The sequence below is a fragment of the Crinia signifera genome, chromosome 9 (genome assembly GCF_055691185.1).
Source record: "Crinia signifera chromosome 9, ASM5569118v1, whole genome shotgun sequence".
Taxonomy (NCBI): Eukaryota; Metazoa; Chordata; class Amphibia; order Anura; family Myobatrachidae; genus Crinia; species Crinia signifera.
The window spans coordinates 112,456,847-112,481,274 of record NC_139225.1 but is presented as its reverse complement, the minus strand read 5'-3'; the positions used below and the strand labels follow the sequence as shown (position 1 = coordinate 112,481,274).

At 41.4% G+C, this 24,428-nt stretch overlaps 1 protein-coding gene and 1 long non-coding RNA gene across 4 annotated transcripts in view; one reads left to right on the top strand and one right to left on the bottom strand.

Annotated features, from left to right (window-relative positions):
• Nucleotides 1–24,428, bottom strand: part of GPC4 (glypican 4) — a 99,665-nt gene that overhangs the window by 43,067 nt on the left and 32,170 nt on the right. Inside the window, exons 1-2 of one of the 2 annotated variants that reach the window (XM_083159532.1) lie at nt 22,610–22,745; nt 6,568–6,726 (exon numbers count right to left, since the gene is read on the bottom strand). In XM_083159532.1, coding sequence (XP_083015658.1) covers nt 6,568–6,676 — 109 coding nt within the window. In that variant the 5' untranslated portion in view covers nt 6,677–6,726; nt 22,610–22,745. Of the gene's footprint in view, nt 1–6,567; nt 6,727–22,609; nt 22,746–24,428 lie in introns of those variants that run through there. The other variant, XM_083159531.1, reaches the window with a different exon arrangement.
• LOC146035856 (uncharacterized) overlaps nt 22,721–24,428 on the top strand; it is a 41,437-nt gene continuing 39,729 nt past the window's right edge. For both annotated transcript variants that reach the window (XR_014460733.1, XR_014460732.1), the window contains exon 1: nt 22,721–22,900. This is a non-coding gene — a long non-coding RNA (uncharacterized LOC146035856). The remainder of the gene's footprint in view (nt 22,901–24,428) is intronic.

Below are 24,428 nucleotides of genomic sequence, written 5' to 3'. Positions count from 1 at the left end.
GATCTAGCATCGCGCAGAACACTTCAGCATCTCCCTGTGTGTTGCCACGAAATAAAGTAGATCTATACAAAATACAGGAGCCTATGTAATAACATTGTGTTGAGGGGGGAGCTATATCAACGTACAGTTATGTCTAAGAATGCCTATACTCATGGGTGTTTAGTCCTGAGAACCAGCATTCTCCGACTTAAGTGCTATGCTGCACCGCTGTTGCATTGTGCTAGGGCAGTATCAGGGAACTCTGTCCTCATTACCCCACACAGTGCATGGGGCGGCGGTACGCGTCCTCCGACCTTGTTGTTGCCGGGTTGATGTGCGCTGCGAATTCAACCCGGCATTCCGATGTGGGATAAGATGTGGGTTAATCCAGAGTCGGATCCAGGTTGCTGTGCAGTGTGAAGCGGTAACAAGTGTCAAGCAACATGGGTCCCATTCCAACTATAGGGAGGAGGCAGCGTCAGTTCCAAATGCTGCACCCCAACCCATGAAAAACCGCGGCGGACCTTGCATCGCAAATGCGTGTCCAAATCCCAGGTACGACCCATCATTTACAATGTTTTTTTAAGTTGGTTACCCGTGCATGTAGATTACGTGAAAACAGAAGCAAAGCTCTGCACTCTATAAGCCCCATGGACAGAATACCACCCAGACTGAATACCTGCTAGGTGTGGCTAGTTGCTTCATGGCAAAGCAGCTGAACATACCATGTCATCCAAACAAACATAACACACATTCATATTGAAAATAGTTCAGAGTGTGTACATGTGGTGTGCTTTGTTTCCCCAGAGACAAGGTGTATGCGAGTATTCCTCCACCCCACAGCTGGTCCTACACAATAAAAAACAGCAACTTGCAGCTTGATCCCTACAGATAAAAGGGATATATGAGAGGGGAAGTAACAAGACACCTACAAAGGGGGGTTTCAATCTCGTGTTGCAGTCGAACAGCCTTTAACGCACTTCTCATCTGGATATTAGCAGCGAGGGACGGGCACATTTCTGTCTCTGTGTAGAACATGCTCGGAGCAGTCTCTAGGGGACGTCAGATGCTTACAGAACTTATTCCAGACACAGCAGAACAGCAATGGCCATAACATAAATAAAGCACTGGAGGATGAGACTTATTTAGAACCCTTTTATTGGTGGGGTAATCATTTGAACATTTAACTCTTCGGCAAGTCCTATTTCAGCATCACAAACTCTTCAGAAGGCAACTTGCAATCTGCATTATTAGATGACAAATAACTTTTCAAGTGAATTATATTGACATTTTGGTACTTGTGTATATCACGGCGCCCATCGCATAGCAGAGCACGATTTTTCATCGCATGCCATACACCCGATGCGATTTAAGCCCCTATACGATTTTAAATTGTATAAGCACCCTAATGGGTGCTTACAATGTTAAATGCACCCCCACGCCACCCCGAGTATGAACGTGAACCCGAGGCGTGGCGAGCCCGTGAGGGGCGGTGGTACGCATCCTCCGACCTTTTCATACCCCCACTAGCCACGTCGGCGTGGAGTTGATTTTATATAGTGTGGTGAGCGCAGCAAGCCACCGAGCCCGAAGCGTGGCGAGCGCAGCGCGCCCCGCGAGGGGACGCGTATTACTTTACATGTATTCCGCGTCCCCTCGCGGGGCTTGCCACGCTTCGGGATCGGTGGCTCGCTGCACACGCCACACTGTATAAAATCAACTCCACGCCGACGTGGATAGTGGGGGTATGAAAAGGTCGGAGGACGCGTACCGCCGCCGCTCGCCACGCTTCGGGTTCACGTTCATAGTGGGGGTGACGTGGGGGTCCATTTAACATTGTAAGCCCCCATTAGGATTCTTATACAATTTATAATCGCATCGCATTGTATGCCATATACAATGCCATACAATTTTGACATTGTATGACATCGGGGGACATCGCGGAACATCACGGAGCATCGCATCACATACCATCGCATGCCTTATGGTCTGCGATGCGATGGGCGCCGTGATAATACACAAGTACCAACATTTTTTAATGCAAAAAATTTTCAGTTTCTAAGGAATACAATTGGCTGCATGCTTTTTACCCAAAGCTCTTCAATTATCTCCTGCTGTAAGCTTCCTGGTCAGCATGCAATTAGCATAGAAAGATCAGCGTTGAGATGGGGATGTACTAAAGTAGAGATAAAAAATACCAGCCAATAAACTCCTAACCGCTGTTACAGACCGTTTTATAAATTACAGTTCGTAGCGGATTGGGCTGGTAGTTTATCTCTCCACTTTATCATTATCCAAGGCTTAATAGAAATTCCCAATATGTGATCTGTTCATGTCCTCACATAGAAGCACTTGTAGTTTGGTTACAGCATAGAACAGATTTCAGACCTGGGCGAGATGTTCCTAACAAAATGCCGTAAAAATCCTGATTTCGGGGTTTTTACTGCATCCGCCGGGGCTTTATGCCAGTTCTAGATGCCGCAACCCCATAAAAGCCTATGGGCTTCGTTTCTCATCCCCATCCCCCCTCTACTGTGCCCGGGCATCCTCCTGCTGTGCTACCCGGACCAGTGACCTCCTCCTCCAGGCACCGCTTCCGGGTGCAGGGAGAAGGAAGCGGAGGCCTGGCTGAGCAGCAGCAGCCGGGTAAGGGTCCAGGAAAAGAGGGGGGGACCCTCTGCACATCGCCGGCCACAACTCAAAGGACAGACACAAGAGTACTCCTTCACATTAATAATTGCATAGGTTAGTACATATGCGATTATTAACAATGCGAATGCTGGCGATGTGCAGCCGGGGTTATTAGAGAATCCTGCCCCTGCTCAGAGAACATGGATTGAAATCCCTGGTAGTTTGCCAGGCAACTGTGCAAGGCAAAGAGGTGTCACTTCCTGCATGGAAGGCAATGGGGATAATTAAATGGTTGTTCCCTGTGGGTGACATTTCTTCTCAGTCTCCTGAGGTGCGAGAATAAATGTGTACAATGGATTGGGCACCCAAACAGGAGTGTTGTTATCCTAACCTGTCCTTTAGATGGGATTAGAAATTATTTGAGGCTAAAAGTGAGAGTTAGCCATCTATTTGGGTGTAATCAGTGAGATACAAAGAAAAAAAAAATTCACAATTTGGTATTCTAAAACCTTTTGAGGTATCCACAGACTGTAGTATACTGTTGGAGATGTGCAGTTCGTATGCTGGCAGGTGTAGGGTTAACTTGCGGTGAGAGGTAAGAGGGTGTGTGGAATACAGAGTGTGCCCCATATCACATTGCCATATTCACATCTTAACACTCTAGGTCGGGCATGTCCAAACTATGGCCCTCCAGCTGTTGCGAAACTACAAGTCCCATCATGCCTTGCCAGGGTTTTGCTATTAGGAATTGCTAAAACTATGAAACGACATGCTGGGATGTGTAGTTTCACAAAAACTGGAGGGCCACAGTTTGGACATGTCTGCTGTAGGTAAAAAAGAAAAAAAATAAGTTCTCTGAGGGAAAAAGTCCCTGTGGTAAAGCTTCAACTTACCAAGAAGCTTCAGAGTAATTATATAAAAACTTATACTAATCAAAACATAGGAGCATAGAAGAATAAACAGTGTTTGCCTTCTATATGGGATACCTTTAAACTATCTTTGTGAATGTGAATTTTAACATTGGGGATGTTACCACAGATCTTATCTTAGAAGATACATAAATTATCAGTGGCCATTATCGGACGCAGAAAACGTCACATATAAATAAAACAAATTCACCGAGCCCGATTACAATTGTTAGGCACACTAAATATGTATATATTATATACAAACACAGGATTTAACAATCCATCTATAAGTAAATCCTAACAACTGCCATTTCTTGCTGTAGTGAGTAACCTCTAAACAGCTGCCTATTCTATTTTAATGATACCATTAATATTTTGGTGCATATGATCTCGACAAGCCCCCTTTTTTTTTTTTTTTTAAAGGGATCCATTCTTTTTGCTGGAAGTGGAATTAGATTTGGTTAAAAAGCAATTAAAAGCACTTAAGTCTTGGTGGCAGTCAGGGGAAAGGTCACCAGGCATCACATGAAAGCCCAATTGCTATGCCAGACGTCTAAAAAGAGAGGGGGGGAAAATCCTTTATATGAAGATTGCTTGGGGCAAGATCTCTGGCAGACAGAGCAGTTCAGTGTGGACAGCGAGATATAATAAAAATGTTGGCTTAAGTTTTAGCTACATTAAGTAGTAATTAAGGAATAAATCACAACAATCTCCAAAAACTGTTGAGGGCTGGTTACACCCGTTCGCTTTTTTAGTAAAAGGATGTATCCCTGACACTGATCACATCTTGAAATCTTGGTGAAAATGATAAAACGATGCCCATTGGTTCACTATAAAATAAGTGCAATACTAACCAATGAGGTGAACAAATGCCAGATGGACTTTTTTTTTGGGGGGGGGGGGGGGGGGGGGGGGGAGATGAAGCACTGCAAGACCTCAAAGAAATGTAACGAAGATTTAAACATGGGGCGCACTAGATGACCAACTACAGTATACTCCTTGTATTGTTAGCCTAATAGGAGTTTATTAAAACTTTAGAGCCGCAGACATTTACCCTCTGAAATCATTGTGGGGTTGGCATACCTCCTGTGCATATCAATGCTCTAAATGTCTTGCAAACCTTATAAAAATAATTGTTATGAACAGTTACAACAGGATAAGTTAACAAATTTTGGATACACATGGTTCTGTAAAACATGAATGGCAATTATGTGGGTTTGTTTTTTTAATCAAACACGTTTTAAAAAAAATGATCAGTTTTGGAAGTTATCGCCAGTGTCTCAATCATATAGATCAGTGGTTGTCACGGTCAACTGTGGTTCCTGACTCCAAAGTGGGTCCCGACTCCATGTTGCTGATGACTTTTGTAATCTCAGTCAGTGATTCAAGAAGTCTGAAAAATGTGTTCAATTGTCTGTTATTATAGACTCCTCCCATCACTCTGTGCCTCCACAATGCTGCCATGTATGTGAGGTCTGCTGACTACACATATGATATGATGATCTTCTGCAGTCACTGGCTGGGGTCCTGTAATTATTTTTAATGTATGATGGGGTCAAAGAGCGAAAAAGTTTGAGGGCCCCTGATATAGATCATATAGTAAATGTGGGAAGTGCTTTCATCCAATTCAGTTGAACTGGAGGTCTAGTCCTGCCCTATAAATCATGGTACAATAGCTGTGTGCACAAATGATGCATTTCAAATTGCCAACTGTAGGTGTGTGTGTGTGTGTGTGTGTGTGGTGGTCCCTCTTTCTGAAATCGTGGTTGTAAACTGCACTGGCTATCAATCGAACTAAAAACCTAGGGTGAGTATTTTGCATAAGTGCACCAGTTATGAAGGATGCAACAAATACTTAAAAAGCGCAATAAAATAATAATCCCATCTAATTTAGAATACTTGGTTGTGTGCGAGTCTTTTAAATTATAACATTCCAAACAAACATGGAACAAATAAAACATCCGAGAGGAACATTTTATATTTTTATATGTTGTGGGTGTTAGATGAGACACATTCCTTAGCTGGCAAATGTCACAAGAGAACAGACTATGGGGTCAAAGCAATTAGGTGTCTGTTGCCTGGTGTGAGCTGTGAGTTACCACTTTCTCGGCAAATAGCACAGCGATTTGCATTGGCATTCCAACTGCAAACTTGCATTGTGTCTGTCGGAAGAAATTAACGTTTTTCTGTGTGCATCCCCGAGGGTGTGAAAATTTAGGGAAAATACTTATTTTAAAAAGGTAAAAATGTAAGGCTTTGCTTCAGAACCCCCTTGAACATGCTCTAGCACTAGAAAAACGATAAGTAAAAAAAGTAAATGCGCATATTTAATAATGAGTAAAATACTTGTTTTAACGCCTTACTGATCATAAATGGTTCTCCATCCAATCAGCTCCTAACTGTCATGTTTTGAGAACAGGAAACTATTGTTTGGAGCACCATATAAGATATAATGCGTAAAAATAAGAATATAGCTTGTTATTAAAAATGCCTCATCGAAGTCGCAAAAATTAAACCAAATATATATTTTTCTCAATAATTAAACTAAAAGTATCATGATCAATTTACACAAGTAATTGGTGATTCAAAAGGTTCCCCAGCGGCTGCCAGTAGTGGGCGCCCTACTGATCAATTCAATTGTTGTTCCGATTAGGCACTAATTCTAACCAGGGGATTAGACGGGTTTATTAGCTTTAAGCAAAATAAACCCCATCTATTCGGGTGCAACAAGAGTTATAATTAATGGATGCCTGAAACAGAATTGATCTGTCGGGCACCTATTACTTAGTGCTGCCCATCAAACAACTGAATTCTCCCCTTAAAGCATTCCTGTCAGCCATACCGATTAGCAGCCTTTTTGTAGATTGAATCAGTATTTGATCCTGTAGCATACTAATAACAGAACGGATTCCTAACGTGCGAAAGTCTTGCCTTTACTGCATGTATCCTTAAATGGGCACGAATAATGACAATACGCCCAAAACTTCAAAAGAATAAAGTGCTTATAAATGCACCATCAACAACATGCTTATATTTAAATTGCACTTACCATCAAACTTGCTGTATCTGGAAGCAAAAATATTCTGCATATTACTACATGGTTCAGTGACGGCAGCCTTGAAGTCATGTTTACTTTGTTGATTGTACTTCTCCTCCATGGCCTGTGAGCAGCACGTGTGCCCTTGTGAGCAGACCTTTAGATGGTCGCCTGGAAAACACAGAAAATCATGCTTACTTATAATACAAGAATTGCTTGAACCAGTTTCCACTCTAGGAACAAGACCCCACTGGCTTACCCAACATTTCCTTAGACAGCACTGAAAGGCTTATGTGGATATTTAGCAAAATTTAAAGACCGAGAGAGATAGCTCAAACTCAAAATCAACTTTTAACTGCTGTTACAGACTATCTGAAAAATGTCAGTTGGGAGCGGTTTAAAATGAACATGATGTCAATGACAATCATCAATACTGGTCATAGAAACATAGAATTTGACAGCAGATAAGAACCACTTGGCCCATCTAGTCTGCCCCTTTTTTAAACATGTTACCTCAAACCATATTTGATCCTTGGTCAGTATACATTTTACAATGATATTCATTCCAGCATAAATCATGTATGTGGAAGACGCAGAGTGCAAAGAAAAAAAAAAAAAGCCAAAATATCCAGAAGAGAACAGTAAAAGCCTCTCAGTCTGAACCAGATCCTGCTGGGTTGGGGCAAAAGGTTCATTCAATACAAGACAGCAAGCACATTTAAGTCATGCCTCCTGGCCTCATTAGGGGGCAAATTCAGAAAGCCCAGAACAGCTGAGTGAGGTTATCAAAGGAGCATTTGTGTTCATAATGGGCTGATTCACTGCACAAATATGCCATAGTCATAGTTTATTTGTATGGAGGTTTAGGTTTTACAGCAATGGACAAACCGCAATATAAAATTAAACAAAATAACATAGAAGTACACACAGTATATCTGATGGAGGGAAGAGTAAAGGAGTAAGTTGGAGTAGAAGGTGCAGAGGAAGCTTGCAAGACTGCTGTTCGAGGTAAAGTCTGGTATGGTAGGGAGGGAGCAGCGCAGGAGAGGTCTTGAAGATGGGAGAGTGAGGAAGTAGGAAATGCATGAAAGACAGATAAGGTAGGCCTTTGTAGGTAAGGGTGAGCAACTTGAATTGAATTCTGACACAAATGGGTTGCCTGGGAGAGATTGTAAAATGGTCTACATAGATAGAAGGGTGGAGTCACCAGCAGAGGGGGAAGAGGAGTTTGCTTTTGGACATATTGAACTAGGGTTAGAACAGGCAGGTGCAGATGGCAGTTGGAGACACAGGATGTCAGAGATGGGCGGGGAGGTCATGAAGGATTCATGGAGTAAAATCACAGACACTGCAAAAAGGAGATTATGATTTCCCAAGAGAAGATGGCAAGGGTTGTGGCCAAAAGGATGGCAAGGGGTCCCTCACAAATCAATGAAAAGACAATACTAGTCAAGCCAGAAAAAAAAAACAATATGTAAATAGTTACATTCCCGTCTGTAGTCATATGAATTGCCATAAGGATCAATAGTTCAACCAGAGATTCTTTTTGTTGTAGAAAAAAAAAAAAAAAAGACCATATGACTACCTAATGAACTGGAATCTTATCAAAAATATACACTGTCTTCCACGTTTATAGATGGACCAAGCACTAAAAGACACAACCTAGATAAGAGTTTACCACAATGTGGACAAGAAACGATGTCAAATGACAAAGGTAAAACAGATCAAAGAGCTAGATAAAACATATTTATACAAGAAGGAGCAATGTAAACAGACTACCTTTATTGGTGGCTCTGAGGTCATGCGAGGCTGCAATATTTAAGAACATTGTTGCCTTTGATGTGGAATTACATGGAACAAATTTCATTAGAATGAACAATGATATTAACATCCTTTCTAACATATGAACGACCACAAATAAATTGTTTGATATGTTGCATAATAATAACTTAAGTAACTACAAACCCCAAGCACATTCATCATTGGCAGTGATCAGAAGTTCATGATTGGATAGACTAGTGATATGTCTACGGTGGGAGATGAAGGTTCACTTTTATACATCACAATCAACAATATATTTATGTATAAAGCATCAGTGTCTTGGTCAAATCACATTAAAAAGGGGCATACACACAGAGAGAAATGTGCGCTAAGCTATTTAGGTTAGGTGATTTCCCTGTGTCTAGCTCGCCCTTGGAGAGTCCATACACATGCAGTGATTTGTGCTAAGCAATTTTGCTTAAACAAAAAAAAAAAAAAAAAGGTTGGGTAGTGGTTCAGAATGAGAGCTCTCGATCGCTCATTCAGTACACACAGGGAGATTTGCAGTCACTTGCTAAGCAATTTGACTCTATTTTGAATGCATGCACTCAGTTAGTAGGCGATAGCGACGTGTGCAATTGTGCATCGTAATCGCTCGGGTTTACACACGGAGCAATCCGTGCTTACTTTCTAAGCAATGTAATCAGATTGTTTAGAAAAGATTAAAAATTCGCTCCGGGTGTATGCCCCTTAAGGAGAGAACATCCATCAGTCTTTGTACAAATGGAACTTAAGGTCCATACACACTGGGCGACTATGCCCAGCGTGTATGGACAGTGATGTCGTCGATCATCGCTGGGGGGAAAGCCGCTCAGTGCATACACACTGAGTGGCTTTCCCCCTGCCCGGCGCCGACGGAGGGGGGAGTCCTCAACACCGCTCTTCTGCTGGAATAACCAGCAGATGAGCGGCTTTCCCGGCGATGATGTGGGAGCGCACAGCAGCTCTCATCGCTGGGGCATACACACTGGGCGGCTTTGAGCCGAAAGCCGCCCAAACAGGCTGTTTTCAGAGGCTTTCAGCTCAAAGTCGCCCAGTGTGTATGGGCCTTGACAGTCTGCATTTTGTACCAAACATACAAACTAACAATAAATAGCCAAATAATTTTGGACTGGGGAAGAAATTAGAGCACCTGAAAGAAATGAACGTATACACTGATACAGAGTTCCCAAACTCTGCCATTAAAGTACAGGTTTTAAGGATATCCATGCTTGACTTAATTAGGAACCTCAGTCACTTTGATTTAACCATCTAAACTCAAGCATCTATATCCTTAAAACCTGGACTGTAATGATGTCATTTGGGAACCTTTGCACTAAGAAAACACAAACTGTACAAATACTGTCCAGGTCAGAACAGAACAGCGTCAATGCAACCAAATGCCTATGGTGATCTTAGGGATATTTCATCTCTGTTACTATTTACAAGGTGACCCAACTGGTAAGTGAGTGTGGAGTCCATTACAGACTTTGACTACTTCACATGCTTGGACAGTGTAATCAGACCCAGGTACATTACAGCCAAATAAACTTCTTACACTCCATCTTGACCAAAAATGTAAACATGACAACTTTTTATGAGCTGAAGTTAAAAGGAATATAAAGGACTTCAAAGACCCACTGTTGTATGTGCGCCAGCAAAGGGAACGGATGAGTGGTGGTAAAACGTTGAAATAGCTATTTTGTCCATAAATGAAAAATGTGGGATGATGAGCAAACTAAACTACATATTTTATTTTTTTAGGGGGGGGGGGGGGGGGGTTGGAGTTTGGAAATACAAATAAAATGCATTCATTAAAAAAGTTCTGTGCAAGTAAATCAAAAGAAGTTGGTGCAGGATCCCATTAAAATGTACGTCAATGGTTTGATATTTTCATTTGCATTTGATTTAATAGGAGATCATTGGAGGGCTAACCAGTTAGTCAGTCCTGGCATGTAAAATGGGAACATTAATGGCCAGCTCTTGATACTTGGCACACAAAAATAAGGGCGCGACGAAAAGATCTTACATTAAAAATTTAAATAAATGAGCATTATCAACCGATGCAATTTGTCCTCATGAATAGGATATAGTTGTTAAGCATTGTTTAAGAGACATCTGACTCTGGGGCAAGTGAATAACTGTAAACCTGATCCCACAGCTGTGCAATTGTGGAAAACAAGCGAGTTTTCCAAGTGAACGGTGTTAAGCTTCTTCCCTCAACCCCGACAAACCACTTTCTATTATAAGAACAGCTTCATTGGTTTAATCAAGTCCCTGGGCAATTACAATATTAATTGTCTGATACAAAATGACACTGTTCAAAGAAACCCGACTCTTTGGGAAAAAGTCTCTCTCTTGGGCCAGTAACTCGAGCTGCTATGTGTTCTGAAGGATTTAGAAATTCTCATTTTCCTAGGGAAAGCCAAAGAAGAATACATTAAAAACCGCCAGACAGATTATTTTCAGAGTGCTGCAATAATAAAAGGTACTCAAAAGCCAGGATGTATGTTTTGGCTGAATTAGTATTTAATAAAGTGATATATCAGCTGGATGTTACTAGCAACACCCTTTTCTAAATGCTGTATCATCCATATTTTGTGAGTAAGGGGCCAATGCAAACACTTTAGAATAAGAACAGGTCCAGGACAGCATTAAGGAAGACCATTAGTAGCGATTTGCACGCTTACCGCAAGCACCATTTTTCTCCGGAATACAAGAAAAGCTTTCAGTGGACTAGTTACTGGTTACCGGAAAAGGGACTTGGGGAAATATTATGGTTTTGGTAAGCAAATTATGCTGCATTTACTTCATTAGAGGGAAAAGAAACTGAACTGTTGTTGGGATAGACTGGACTAGATTTAAGAGACAAAACTACAGTTCTAATAGCTATAATACATAGTAATACTCATATGCACAAATCTCAATATCTATAAAATAACTCTCTAGGGTCTTTCAGGTATCCTACAACCATGACACCCTTCAATGGCTCCCACTTCTAGAGCATCGGGACAGGCCTAGGAACAGATAAATATGAGGCCGAGAGAGGTTATGGGACAGAGTGTAGCAAAGGACAGACAGAGATAACTTTGGATATGCTAGAATACTAGTGCAGAATAACTTCCAAATACCCCTACTGTATGTATTTATTTTCAAATGCTCTTTATTTGTGTACAATGAAATGGTTTCAAACTAGAGTTTGTAGCAGAACATTAATCACAGAAATAGATAGGGTGATAAGATGTTCCAGGAAGAGGGGATGAGGCATGAGCAGACCAGAAAAAAAAGTGTTACAAAAGCATGCCCCACAGTGGGAATCGAAAGTTTGGGCACCCCAAGCAAAAATGTATTTTAATGTGCAAAAAGAAACCAAGGAAAGATGGAAAAACCTCCAAAAAGGCATCAAATTACAGCTTAGACCTTCTTATAACATGTCAAAAAAGTTTGATTTCCATCATTTACACTTTCAAAATACCAGAAATAAAAAAAAATGACATCTGCAAAAGTTTGGGCACCCTGCAGAGTTAATACCTTGTACTCCCCCCTTTGGCAAGTATCACAGCTTGTAGACGCTTTTTGTAGCCAGCCAAGAGTCTTTCAATTCTTGTTTGAGGTATCTTCGCCCAAAAGTTTTCCAGTTCTTTGAGATTCTTGGGCTGTCTGAGACGCACTGCTCTTTTAATGTCTATCCATAGATTTTCAATTATGTTGAGGTCAGGAGATTGTGAAGGCCATGGCAAAACCTTCAGTTTATGCCTCTTGATGTAATCCACCATGGATTTTGAGGTGTGTTTAGGATCATTATCCATTTGTAGAAGCCAGCCTCTCTTTAACTTCAGCTTTTTCACAGATGGCATCAAGTTAGCGTCCAAAATTTGCTAGGAACTTATTGAATCTATTTTTCCTTCTACTCGTGAAAGGTTCCCTTTGCCACTGGCTGCAATACAACCCCAAAGCATGATTGATCCACGCCCATGCTTAACAGTTGGACAGAGGGTTTTTTCATTAAATTCGGTGCCATTCCTTCTCCAAACGTACCTTTGCTCATTCCAGCCAAAAAGTTCTATTTTAAACTCATCGGTCCACAGAACTTGATTCCAAAATGCATCAAGCTTGTCTGTATGTTCATTTGCAAACTTCAAATGCTGATTTTTGCAGTGAGGACGTAGAAGAGGTTTTCTTCTGATGACTCTTCCATGAAGACCATATTTGTACAAGTATCTCTTTATAGTGGAATAGTGTAGCACAGCTCCAGTGTCTGTCAGATTTTCCTGGAGGGATTGTGCAGTCAAACGTGGATTTTGACTTGCTTTTCTCACAATCCTGCGAGCTGTTCTGTCTGATATTTTTCTTGGTCTTCCAGATCTTGCTTTCACTTCCAATGTTCCTGAGGACTGCCATTTCTTAATTACATTCCGGACAGAGGATATGGGCATCTGATAACGCTTTGCTATCTTCTTACAGCCTTCTCCTGCTTTGTGAGTGTCAACTATTCTCAGTTTCAGTGCTCTACACAACTGCTTAGAGGAACCCATGGTGCTGATTGTTGGGGCCTAGGTCAGATGTCAGGGTTTTTAAAACCGTTGAGATTGGAAAGACCAGGTGATGTCAGACGATGATTGAGAACAATCCATGACACTGCCAGGTCTCAGCTGTCCAAAGGGGGCGGTGCATGCTATAAACACTGCAGGGTGCCCAAACTTTTGCAGATGCTATTTTTTTGGTTTTCTGTTATTTTGAAAGTGTAAATGATGGAAATTAAATCAAACCTTTTTTGACATGTTCTAAAAAGGTCTAATCTGTAATTTGATGCCTTTTGGAGATTTTTTCCATCTTTCCTTGGCTTCTTTTTGCACATTAAAATGAATTTTTGCCTGGGGTGCCCAAACTTTCGATTCCCACTGTATATAATGGTATTGTGAGTGCATTTAAATTTCATGCAAACGGGTTTCCAGTTTATGGAGCAGATGTGTCATGAAGCGTAAAAGGCGAGATAGCAAAAGTACCAATCAACTCCTGTCATTTTTCATACAGACTGGCAGTTGGGAGCCAATTGGTTGGTAGTTTATATCTCTCAACAGCTTATTAGGGCTTTCACAAACTTACCATAAATGTTGAGTATAGTTTTTTTTTTTTTTAAGAGAAACTTCCAACCAGTCCACACTTGTGAGCCTAATGTATTCATGTATTCTTTACCAGCAAACATATATTATATATTCAGAAGCATTTAATTTAATCAAGACTTCAAAAGATACACCTTCCCCCTTCCACAACATACTCCATCTGATGTGAAACTGCAAGACCTAGTAATGCTTTACCAGCTGTAGTTGAACAAAAGAAGGAGAGCTACTGGTTGGCAAGGAATGCACTAATAGATACAATTTATTACCAATTAGACACATTTATTGAAGAATCATTTTAGATTATGGATTTTATTTAAACCATGACCATATCTATGTGGATTTAATACTTGAAGGGTTTTCCGAACACTCCAAAGGACAGAACGATTGGTTAAAAATTGTCCGCGTGGAATGCAGATTGTAAGCTACACTGGCGCATAATCTGATACATAGGAGAAGAACATTGGGGAAGTGATAAAGTGGAAGGAAATAAGGCAGCAGCCAATCCGCTCCTGTTATTTTTCAAACATCGCTGATTGGTTGGTGTTTCTGTATGTAAATATGGACATAATTGTACAGAGAGGTTCCAGTATAACAACCTTCCATGCTTTTCTTTCCGGAATCATCAAAGTGCCTCAGAGTATAGGCTCGTGGAATGGACAGCCCTGTACAGAATGTGGGATATTTAAAAACAAATGTCCAAGACACTGGTTACTTATTATGATCTATCATACCAAGCGCAGAGATTAATTAAATATTCTGCTACAATGGCTCCAAAGTAAATAGACCGCCCAGCTGCTTGAGCACTGCTTTCAATCACTTTGCAAGTGGTGAACGCATGTTCCGCTAATCTTAGAGACACAAGATAAATTTTCTGAGAACAGATGTCCAATCTGGAAAGCGATTAAAGGGTGCATTAAGATACATCGGCACCCTAACCCTCGCTTTATGATATGGCGATGTATGCCATCTGGGGACAGAGATCATACCGAGGGAAAGCTTCCCCTTATTTCTGAGGGGAGATGCTTACTATTACACTCCAGATAACAGTATGATGAGGTAACGATGAAATAAAAGAAAAATAACCAAAACTTTAGAGTAGATAGTTTTCCAAAACAAGGTTTCGGGTTGCTACAGACCAAAGTCATGTTCTCCTTTCCAACAGGTGTAAGTATTCCGAAACATGAAGCGGCGGCGGACACAATGTTCTGGCCTGATTTCTATGCAAATTCCTACTGAACTGCTGCTATTCCAATTATATTAAGAAAGGTGTTACACATTTAGTTTAATTTATCAAGCGCTTTCTCTTTTCAGCACTTTCTATTGCTATATACACGTCCATTGAGTCTTGAATCTGGCATGGTGTCACAATAAGTGTTGTGGTTTCTGTTTGTCAGCCATCAGAGAATGGGTATATTTTAGACGTAAAGAGAGTTTTGCTCATACCTTGCATATATCACATTTTCGCTCCTCTCCCAACATGACCAATCCCTAAACACCACAATACCCCCCATTCACTGACATTACATAAGCTACTTGCACATACAAGATATATCCAGGAATTGTGCAAGACAGACAAGGGTACATGTAGATGTACTGAACGGTGGTGGGAATTGCAAGCAAACTTCATATCACCAGAAAGATTTGTATATGGTCATCATCGTACATTGGGCCAAAGAAATGGGTTGCCCATAAATGCGGTGGACTCGGTCATTGGGTGCCATCTATCCACAATCCACCCACCTTAAACTCCATCCACAATTCTTGCTCATATTATACTCTCAAGACCAGCATCATAGTGAAAATAGCTTATTTTATTTATTTTTTGCTCATTTTTCAGTTAGCTTTTAAAGCCAAATTAAAGTCTATACATATTGATACAGGCAGCAGATAGATCCCTTCTGTGTATTGAATGAATATATAGCAGTATAAACACTAGGAACCATTGATATTACAGAGCAATGTAGCATCTCAAGATACATCAATTACAAAAACAGTCATAGGTGTTACTGTTACCAATGCTGCCTACATAAAAGGAGACTTATTAGAAATTAGGCATTACTTTGCATTGGGTGTGGTATAATTACCCGACTGTCGGAATCCCGACAGTCGGGATTCCGACAGTCATTACTCAGACGTCGGAATCCCGACTGCACAGCGTGGGGAGCGCAATGAAGCCCCTTGCCACCTATTTTATTCTCCCTCTATGGTGGTCGTGGACCCCCACGAGGGAGCAGTCGGGATTCCGATGTCGGAGTATTGACTGTCAGAATCCCGACTGTCGGGGAGCCGTCCGGCACCCCTTTGCATTTAGGTGCAAATTTGCACTGCACATTAGCAACTAGTCTGGAATTCATTTTATCATGTTTAGTAAGAGTTTAGACAGTGTAGGCAAGTGGTTGCTATGATAAAATGCTCACTGCACAGGAATGGGGGTAGTCAACTCATGCCTGAGTAGCCATGCTCAGATGGCCACATATCGGGCAATTACATTAATGAAGTGCTGACATCAAGCATTATCCCTTGTATCTCTATGCAGTGTGCAGGAAAACGTGCTGGCTAGATTCAAAGCTTTTTGCGCCGGCAGCCACTAGAGGGCACCCAACGGAGCTATTCAAATGCAGCTCATTTCAGGAGAGTATGGCTACTGGCTCAGTCATTTCAGTTAGCATCCCCTGGAGAGCTGAAATGAGTGAAAAGTCAACAGTTTAAGCACGCAAACGGCACAGCTCGTGTCGCACTCATTAGTCTGATCAGGTTTTGCTGCTATGCGTGCCTTAAACTGAACCTAATGGGCAAGATATGCACAATAAAAATGGGCATTTGAATATCATACCATGTTCTCCTGTTAGTTTAGATGGGAGATCGGCGCGATTAAAGATTTCAACCAACCCCTTAGTTTAACTTCTATTGCCAACTTGGACACTAATGCGGGGTACACACCAGGGCGACCCGCTCACGATGACATGCACATCGTGAGCGGGTTGTCAGTGTTTCTTCTGACCCGCTCACGATGAAACGGGGGGGGCATGACCCGCTCGCAACCCACAACTGGGAGTATGCTGCAAGTAGGAACTGAATAACAGACCGACCTGCGGGACCGCGCATTGGATCGGTATCGGTCCACACCAGGACAGAAAAGGGCCCAATCACCACACAATCTACATCCAATCTGTCGGAATTGGATCTAGATTGATGGGATCGGACCCTTGTTGTCCTGGTGTGTACCCAGCATAAGATTTATTTAAAAAAAACTCCTTGAATGTTAAACTTTATCATAATAGGAACTACTATGCGATATACCAAAATAAAACATTTTGAGCAGATAGAAACAAATACATTGAAAAAGTATTTTAGTTTCAGATTTTTATAATATTAGTTTACCAAGCAATTGTAATTGATAATACATGCTCATATCAGCGGCTGAAACTAAAAATTGTGCATCTTTGGTAAATAGTCTCACATGATGTGGACAGCACATACACAAGATATTTGTTTGTTTCATATATACATTTATTGTGTTGTGTGTATGCAAATTGTATGGATACATTTTTAGGCATGTACCTAGCTTTGCTGTACTTGGGGTGGGATGGGCAGGTGCCTAACTGGTAATATAGGAATTTAAATTTTTATATTAAAAAAGAAAAAAAAGTTTCAGAAAAATTCTGCATTAGCAAATAGTCAAAAATCAGGAAAGGGTCATTGAATTGAATAAAAAAAATGCAACTTTAAAAAAAAAAAGGTCACACCTGCACTGGAACTCACAGAACATCCTTACACCTGTTTTTAAAGGAGGTAAGAAAAGGGGGCATTATGGACCAATGAGCAGGGATTGAAACACTAAACACCTTAGTGTCCATTTCCAGAGTATAATTTCCATCGCTTGTCCATAAATCAACTACCACATAGTTACTGAAGTCCCACGAAATCCAGCACAGTCAGCATGATCACATCTGGAGCAATGTTATTTTTAATAAGAGATTGTCATAAGTTTACTCTATTTGGTGCTTTGGAAGAACACCAATGCTGACATTACAAAAGTTATTGCACAAGTCTTACAAGGTGAAGTTCAACGGACCATGCGATCTGCCTGCTCAGGGAGAGTTTGTGTTTGAACAGACTACAATAGGAGGACTACAAATAGCTTACAGAAACAATAAATGCCAGATAGGCTCTTTAAAATTAAATTTACAGCAAAAATGCAGCATGCATCAGCCCAGAAACTGCTCATCAACATAGACCAGGTATCCACCAGGTGGATGGAGGCCACACATTTTTTAAGGCAAAAAAAAAAAAAAAAAAATATATATATATATATATAAAGCATTCAGTTAATATTCCTGCCTCCTGCTACACAATAGCACAATTTGCGGCTTGTGCTTTGGAGGTCACAATGACTCTGTACACAGCGAAACGAGTCAACTGCAGAAGAGGGTGGGGCTATTTTGAGGTTCAAATTCCAGGGACCGCACAAGGTAACATCCCTCTTAAAAGTTATGCACAATCCTAATACATACCTTTATTGCATAACTTGCATACAACTTCATAGCCAAAGCGAAGTTCGTAAAAAGCTGTGCCAACATAAATGAATATGGTACATTGACCATTTTACGTTTAGTAGTTTTGTTACATTTTTTCAGAAAAACCTTATAGTATTTCTTTAATCCAGAACTTTTGAACTGCTCAAAGTCGAGAAAATTGTGTGGCCTCTTGTTAAGAATAACTTCCCATTCTTTGTCACATTCTGGAAACTTACAAAAAGCCCCTTGATAGTATTACATTTTCCACAAAGTGGGCCCAGAAAACACTTTCTAGATCTCATTTTACATTGAGAATGGAATTCCATCGGAGCACTGACCAGGAGAGATATTCTTTCTAGATCACAGTGCTTGAAAAAGAGTGCTCCCAGCAGAATGGAAGTCTAATTACTTTGTGAAGCAGAGCAGAAAAATGATAGGAGATCCAAGCATACCTAATTAGCTATGACACGGAAATTCCTTTTTTCCCTTTTGTGTCCATGCATATAGAAGTCTGCTACAAGTCCAGGTCAAAGCAAGCTAAACCTCTGTGAGTGGTCAGTCTGTCTATTAAACATTTAAAGGAAACTATTTTTTGTTCCCCCAACATGGGAAAGAAAGGAGGAAATAAATATTTAGATATTCAGCTTTGCAAGTAAGGAATGTTCAACAGAATGTCTTAATCCCCTATGGATTCTGAAACAACAACTGACTGCTGAAAGACTGGGATATTTAGAATGATAGGAAGTGGATCTTTTACTTTTATGAACTTTGCAGACAGGAAAAAATCTATTACACAGCATGAAAAAGTAGAAGATTGTTTGGTCGTAGGGGATGCGGTGATCCAGCTTTATAGTTTAAAAATATATGCAATTCTTAAGAACAGTTGCCTCTGAGTAGAGAATCTTAAATGGTCTCCCTGTTCAGACTATAAAAGTGAATCTGGCTTGAGAGACTTTCCAAGAAAACTTTTACACAAGTCCATGGGGCTCCAACACTTAGCATCAAATCAGTAATCCTGCAATTAAATTGTTCTGCTCATCAAATAAAACGTCTGAAGATGTTGAATAGATTTTACTGTTAGCTTAGAGACACAGCATGGCAAATAGCAAAATGTCTGATCCGAAAGCACTGAGTGGCACAAGAGCTCTGACGTGGTAGGCTTCACCTCCAATGAACCGTGGAGGGAAGGCATATGTTAGGGGTGTGGTGATCTGGTCTACAACATAAAGACTTAATGTGCAAAGATCCAAGGCATATGCAGCTTTAAGTCTTCTAGCTCCCAGACAACCTAATTTACTGGTGAAGTATGCAGGTCTAAAGCAGTTGGCCTATTCTCCCTGGATCTTGGGAGAATGCACTAGGGATGGCCTTCAGTTGGTAAACATCAATGACTGGTAATCATTGACGGTTTGCAGCTTTTGAAGGACATCCATGTAGTGAAAGTTGGAGGACCAATCCGGTAAGAATCTAGAGCTAAGCTCGGAGTGTGAAAAATCCACCACCATCCCGAAACAAACTTTTTCAGTCTCACGGATATTCCAGAAGATAGATAAACACTACAGTTAGTCAGTGGCCAATATGATGTCATGTGAGAAATTGGAGGTCGCAAAAGGCTAGTAAAATTGCCAACATTTGCCACATTCATTTAAACTTTAGTTTCCCATTATTATAACATATCTTTCTCCTATACATGGTCATTATGAGGTGTAATATTTAAGCAAATTCTCTTAGAAGAAAAAAATGGGCCATTGGTTCTGAGCCAATCCAACCATATACAATCTTCTCTAACGTAGTGGCAGTAAGGATGGTATAATGGTTAGCATTACTGCCTCACAGCACTCAGGTCATGGGTTCAATTCCCACCATGGCCCACCAACCCACCATGGCCCTAACTGTGCGGAGTTCGTATATTCTCCCCTGACTTGCGTGGGTTTCCTAGGGGTACTCCGGTTTCCTCCCACATTCCAAAAACATACTGGTAGGTTAATTGGCTCCCAACAAAATTAACCGTAGAAGGAATGTATGTGCGTGTGCATGTGCTAGGGAATATAGATTGTAAGCTCCACTGGGGCAGGGACTGATACTGATGTGAATGTTCAAATATACTCTGTAAAGTGCTGCTATTTTAGAAACAGTTAATAAAAAATAACGCTTGTTTTGACCCTTTGAGCGCCAACATTGCTGTGAGAGATCTTCAAAATATCCGCTTAAAATGCCAGTCTCTCACAGCGACTTTTAGTATAAACACAAATACAGCCAAGTCAATGAATAGAACTTTAGTTAATGATTGCACCCAAAAAAGGAACAGAAGGTGATCGGTAATCGTATGTGTCTGTTTACTAATTTGATTAAAATACAGTGAAATGGATTTTTGCTAAATGACGCATTAAAGCATGAAGTGTCTATAAGAAAAGGTTTAAAGAAAAGGACTAAACTATTGAATCATTTTTTTCTCCCAGTATGTGTACACAGCTCTTAGGAATGCAGTCTTTTCTGGGGTTTACCTACTTCATTTGAACCACTGAGTGAATCAAGTTTGACATGCTTGCAGGAGTGAAAGGATTCTTTATAGCTGTTTCAATGTACTGTAACACCCTTTCCATACATTTACCCTTTGCGTGCCAAGTGAAAAAAAAAACTTCATTATAATGACCTGTAATTGTTACCTTATATAGGAAATATAAAATGTTGTTTTTTTTCCAAACAGCATTTTTTATTTGAATTTATATAACAAATGAGAGCATCGCTGGCATTTTTATAGCGCATCTCTCAGAGAGATGTTGGCACTTAAAAGATTACCAAACATACATTTCGCTATCTATGCGGGTTAAATGCATATGGACAAATTACTATTTGACAGTCCTACAGAAGAATAGAGCACAAAAGAAGAATGCGTGAAGGGTGATACATTGAAAAAAAAAATTGAGCTATGTAAATAAATAATTACAGGGTCGTTCTGTAGGATCTGATGAAACTGATGACAAGCAGACTTATGAGAACAGCAGAGACACAGGAAAGGAGAGTCGTGGCACACTGACAGATTCTAAGCCTGAAGACAGTCACTCCAGTTTGTATGAACAAATAAGCAATGATTTGCCAGATTTCTAGAGGCTGGGGTCACAAGAAAGAAAAACAGCATCTCCATTCCTCTGACATTTCCCACAGACAAAGAGTTGAGTTTGTGGAAACAAACCGTATGTGACAGAATACAACGTACACAAAATACAAAAAAAAAGAAAAAATATCTGGAGATCTGTCCCTCTTCTCACAAGTAATTGAACACAAGATAACCTTAAACGCAGTCTCTCACGTCCCCAACCACTTCCATGAATTCCGGCACCTCTTTTCTCATACTAAAAATGTCTGCGGACAAAAAGGTCTAAGCTCTGCGAATGTAGGGAATGCCGCATTTCAGAGATCATTCTAGAATGATACGTTCTCCAACCCTCTATAAAATTAATTTCTAGGATTAGAAATAGGTTTTATGTGGAGCATTATACTCCAGTCCCCGCACGATTCTACATCGCCAAGCAAGCTACAGAGTTTGGTAAACAATTTAGAGAGGAAACTTATCCACCTGGGCAGCTTCCTAATGACTGATGAGTTCCCATGTCTTGTATGCATGCTCCATCTGAACAACGTTTTTTAGTTAATTTATATATTTTTTCAAAAAGTACCAATAAAGAACTTTCCTAGGGGTGCTTATATTCTAGGGATGGTGTAATGGTTAGCATTACTGCCTCACAGCACTGAGGTCATGGGTTCAATTCCCACCATGGCCCTAACTGTGCGGAGTTTGTATATTCTCCCCGTACTTGCGTGGGTTTCCTCCGGGTACTCCGGTTTCCTCCCACAACCCAAAAATATACTGGTATGCTAATTGGCTCCCAACAAATTAACCCTAGAATGTGCATTTATTTGTGGTAGGGAATATAGATTGTAAACTCCACTGGAGCAGGGACTGATATGAATGCTCAAATATTCTCTGTAAAGCGCTGCGGAATATGCATGCACTATATAAGAAACCGTTAATAAATAAATGGGGTGCCATGATTCAATAAAGCTTTGTAACCACTGCATTTGTAATGCTAGTTACAGAATTCAGACAGGTAATTGGAACAAACCTACTAATTCCAATGGCTGCATACTCACACCATTATGGTGCATTTTTGGTTGTGGCATATTATGTTGACGTTCAGAATGTTGCTGAACAACTTTTTTAATTTAAAAAACAGACATAGTACGGTAGAAAAGGTCAGACGTATTTATAATCAAATTAATGTTACCATATTGTGAAACAAAAAGTGAAGCTAATTCCAAGCGAGCTGAAAATATGAAAACCTAAAAACAAATGCATTGAGGGCGGTGAGCTACCCAGTAAGGTGGTGCGCTGTTCCCAGTAGGGTGATTCAGCCTTTATATGTATATATAACAATGAAGGAGGGTGCATTTAAAAAAAAAAAAAAAAAACACCACCTAACCGAGCCGCACACAATGCAGTTGATATGCCGTTCACTCTTGCAGAAAACCAGTCAGCAACCCAATACAGGGAAAGAGGCTGGGAAATCATCCAGGAAATAAGAAGAGGCCTAAGCCTAACATTGAAATACATACTACAGCAGGGGTGGCCAGAAGGTCGATCGCGATCTACCGGTCGATCGCGGTCCTTCCGCCGGTAGATCGCGATCGGTAGTTATAGTTTTATATTCCGTCCCCGTTAAAATAGTCTGCTGGCTGAAGCCTCTCAGGGCTTCAGCGTTCCCAGTGGTGCACTGCGCGGGTGCACGGATGACGTCACCGCGCACCGGCTCAGTGCAGGACTGAGAACGCCGAAGAAGGTGGGAGCAGGCAGAGTGTGCAGAGCGGGCAGAGCGTCTCCAGAGTCTTCAGCTGCTTCAGCTGCTAGTAAGTTACGAAGCGCTCCTGCACTCTGTAATAATTCAGCTCCTGACGTGTGCTGTAGGGGAGGAAGGAGGGGGGAGGGGGGGGGGGGGGAGAGAGTTATGGAGAGGAGAATTACATCGGGTGTCGCCACATGCAGGGGCTGCTTAATCTATGATTGCATGGGATAAAGTTTTCAGTTATTTATTGACATTGTCTGACACCCTTATGTTTATGGCATAAACATAAGGGTGTTAGAAAATGTCAATAAATAACTAAAATGCAAACACAGCAAATTGAATGTTGTTTCATGTTGATGAGGGGGGTTCTATAGCCTGAGGACCCCAAACAAGCCAAGGATTTTCTCTAAGGTGCCTTATTAATTTATGGTGGCATGGGATAGGGTAGGGTGGCAGTGGCATAACTACCTTTTATGCACCCCCCCGCTGCAAAATTGTCGGCGCCTCCCTCCCCTTGCCCTCTCCCTCCCCTCGGCGTGCCCCACCCCCATGCCCGTACCTGCCTGCCCGGCCGAATCTGCGGTCATGGTCATGTCGCCGGCTCCTGCTGTTATAATGAAAACTGACTCTTAGAAAATGGCTGCCCCCATACTGCAGACAGAAAACTGTCTGCAGTATGTAGCAGCCATTTTCTAAGTGACAGTTTTCATTATAGCAGCAGGAGCTGGCCGCTGGCGCCGGGAGACGGAGAGACACTGGACAGGCAAGACAGCAGCGGGTAACTATAGCCCCGCAGACCCCCGGCGCCCAAATGTTCCCTGCGCCTCCCCGCCACCGCGGGGGCTGCGGAGCTATAGCTACGCCACTGTAGGTTTAGGTGTTGGAGAAGAGGAGAACATGGACTCTTGGTTATTGTTTTATGTCCCCCATATTTAAAAAATGGTTATTCTGCTGTTATTTGGGGGGAGGTGGCCCCCATGTGTCCCCTATCAGCCAGGGGTGCCAAATGTGCTCCGTATAATGCCATTGGTACCCCCATGTGCGCCTTATCAGTCCAGGGGTGCCCAAATGTGTGCAGATTGTGAATTTCTGGCACATTCCCTGTGTCAGGATGGGAATTTTGGCTCATTCCCTGTGTCAGATTGTGAATTTTGGGCACATTCCCTGTGTCAGGATGTGAATTTCGGGCACATTCCCTGTGTCAGGATGTGAATTTCGGGCACATTCCCTGTGTCAGGATGTGAATTTCGGACACATTCCCTGTGTCAGGATGTGAATTTCGGACACATTCCCTGTGTCAGGATGTGAATTTCGGACACATTCCCTGTGTCAGGATGTGAATTTCGGACACATTCCCTGTGTCAGGATGTGAATTTCGGCCACATTCCCTGTGTCAGGATGTGAATTTCAGCCACATTCCCTGTGTCAGGATGTGAATTTCAGCCACATTCCCTGTGTCAGGATGTGAATTTCGGTTACATTCCCTGTGTCAGGATGTGAATTTCGGACACATTCCCTGTGTCAGGATGTGAATTTCGGCCACATTCCCTGTGTCAGGATGTGAATTTCAGCCACATTCCCTGTGTCAGGAT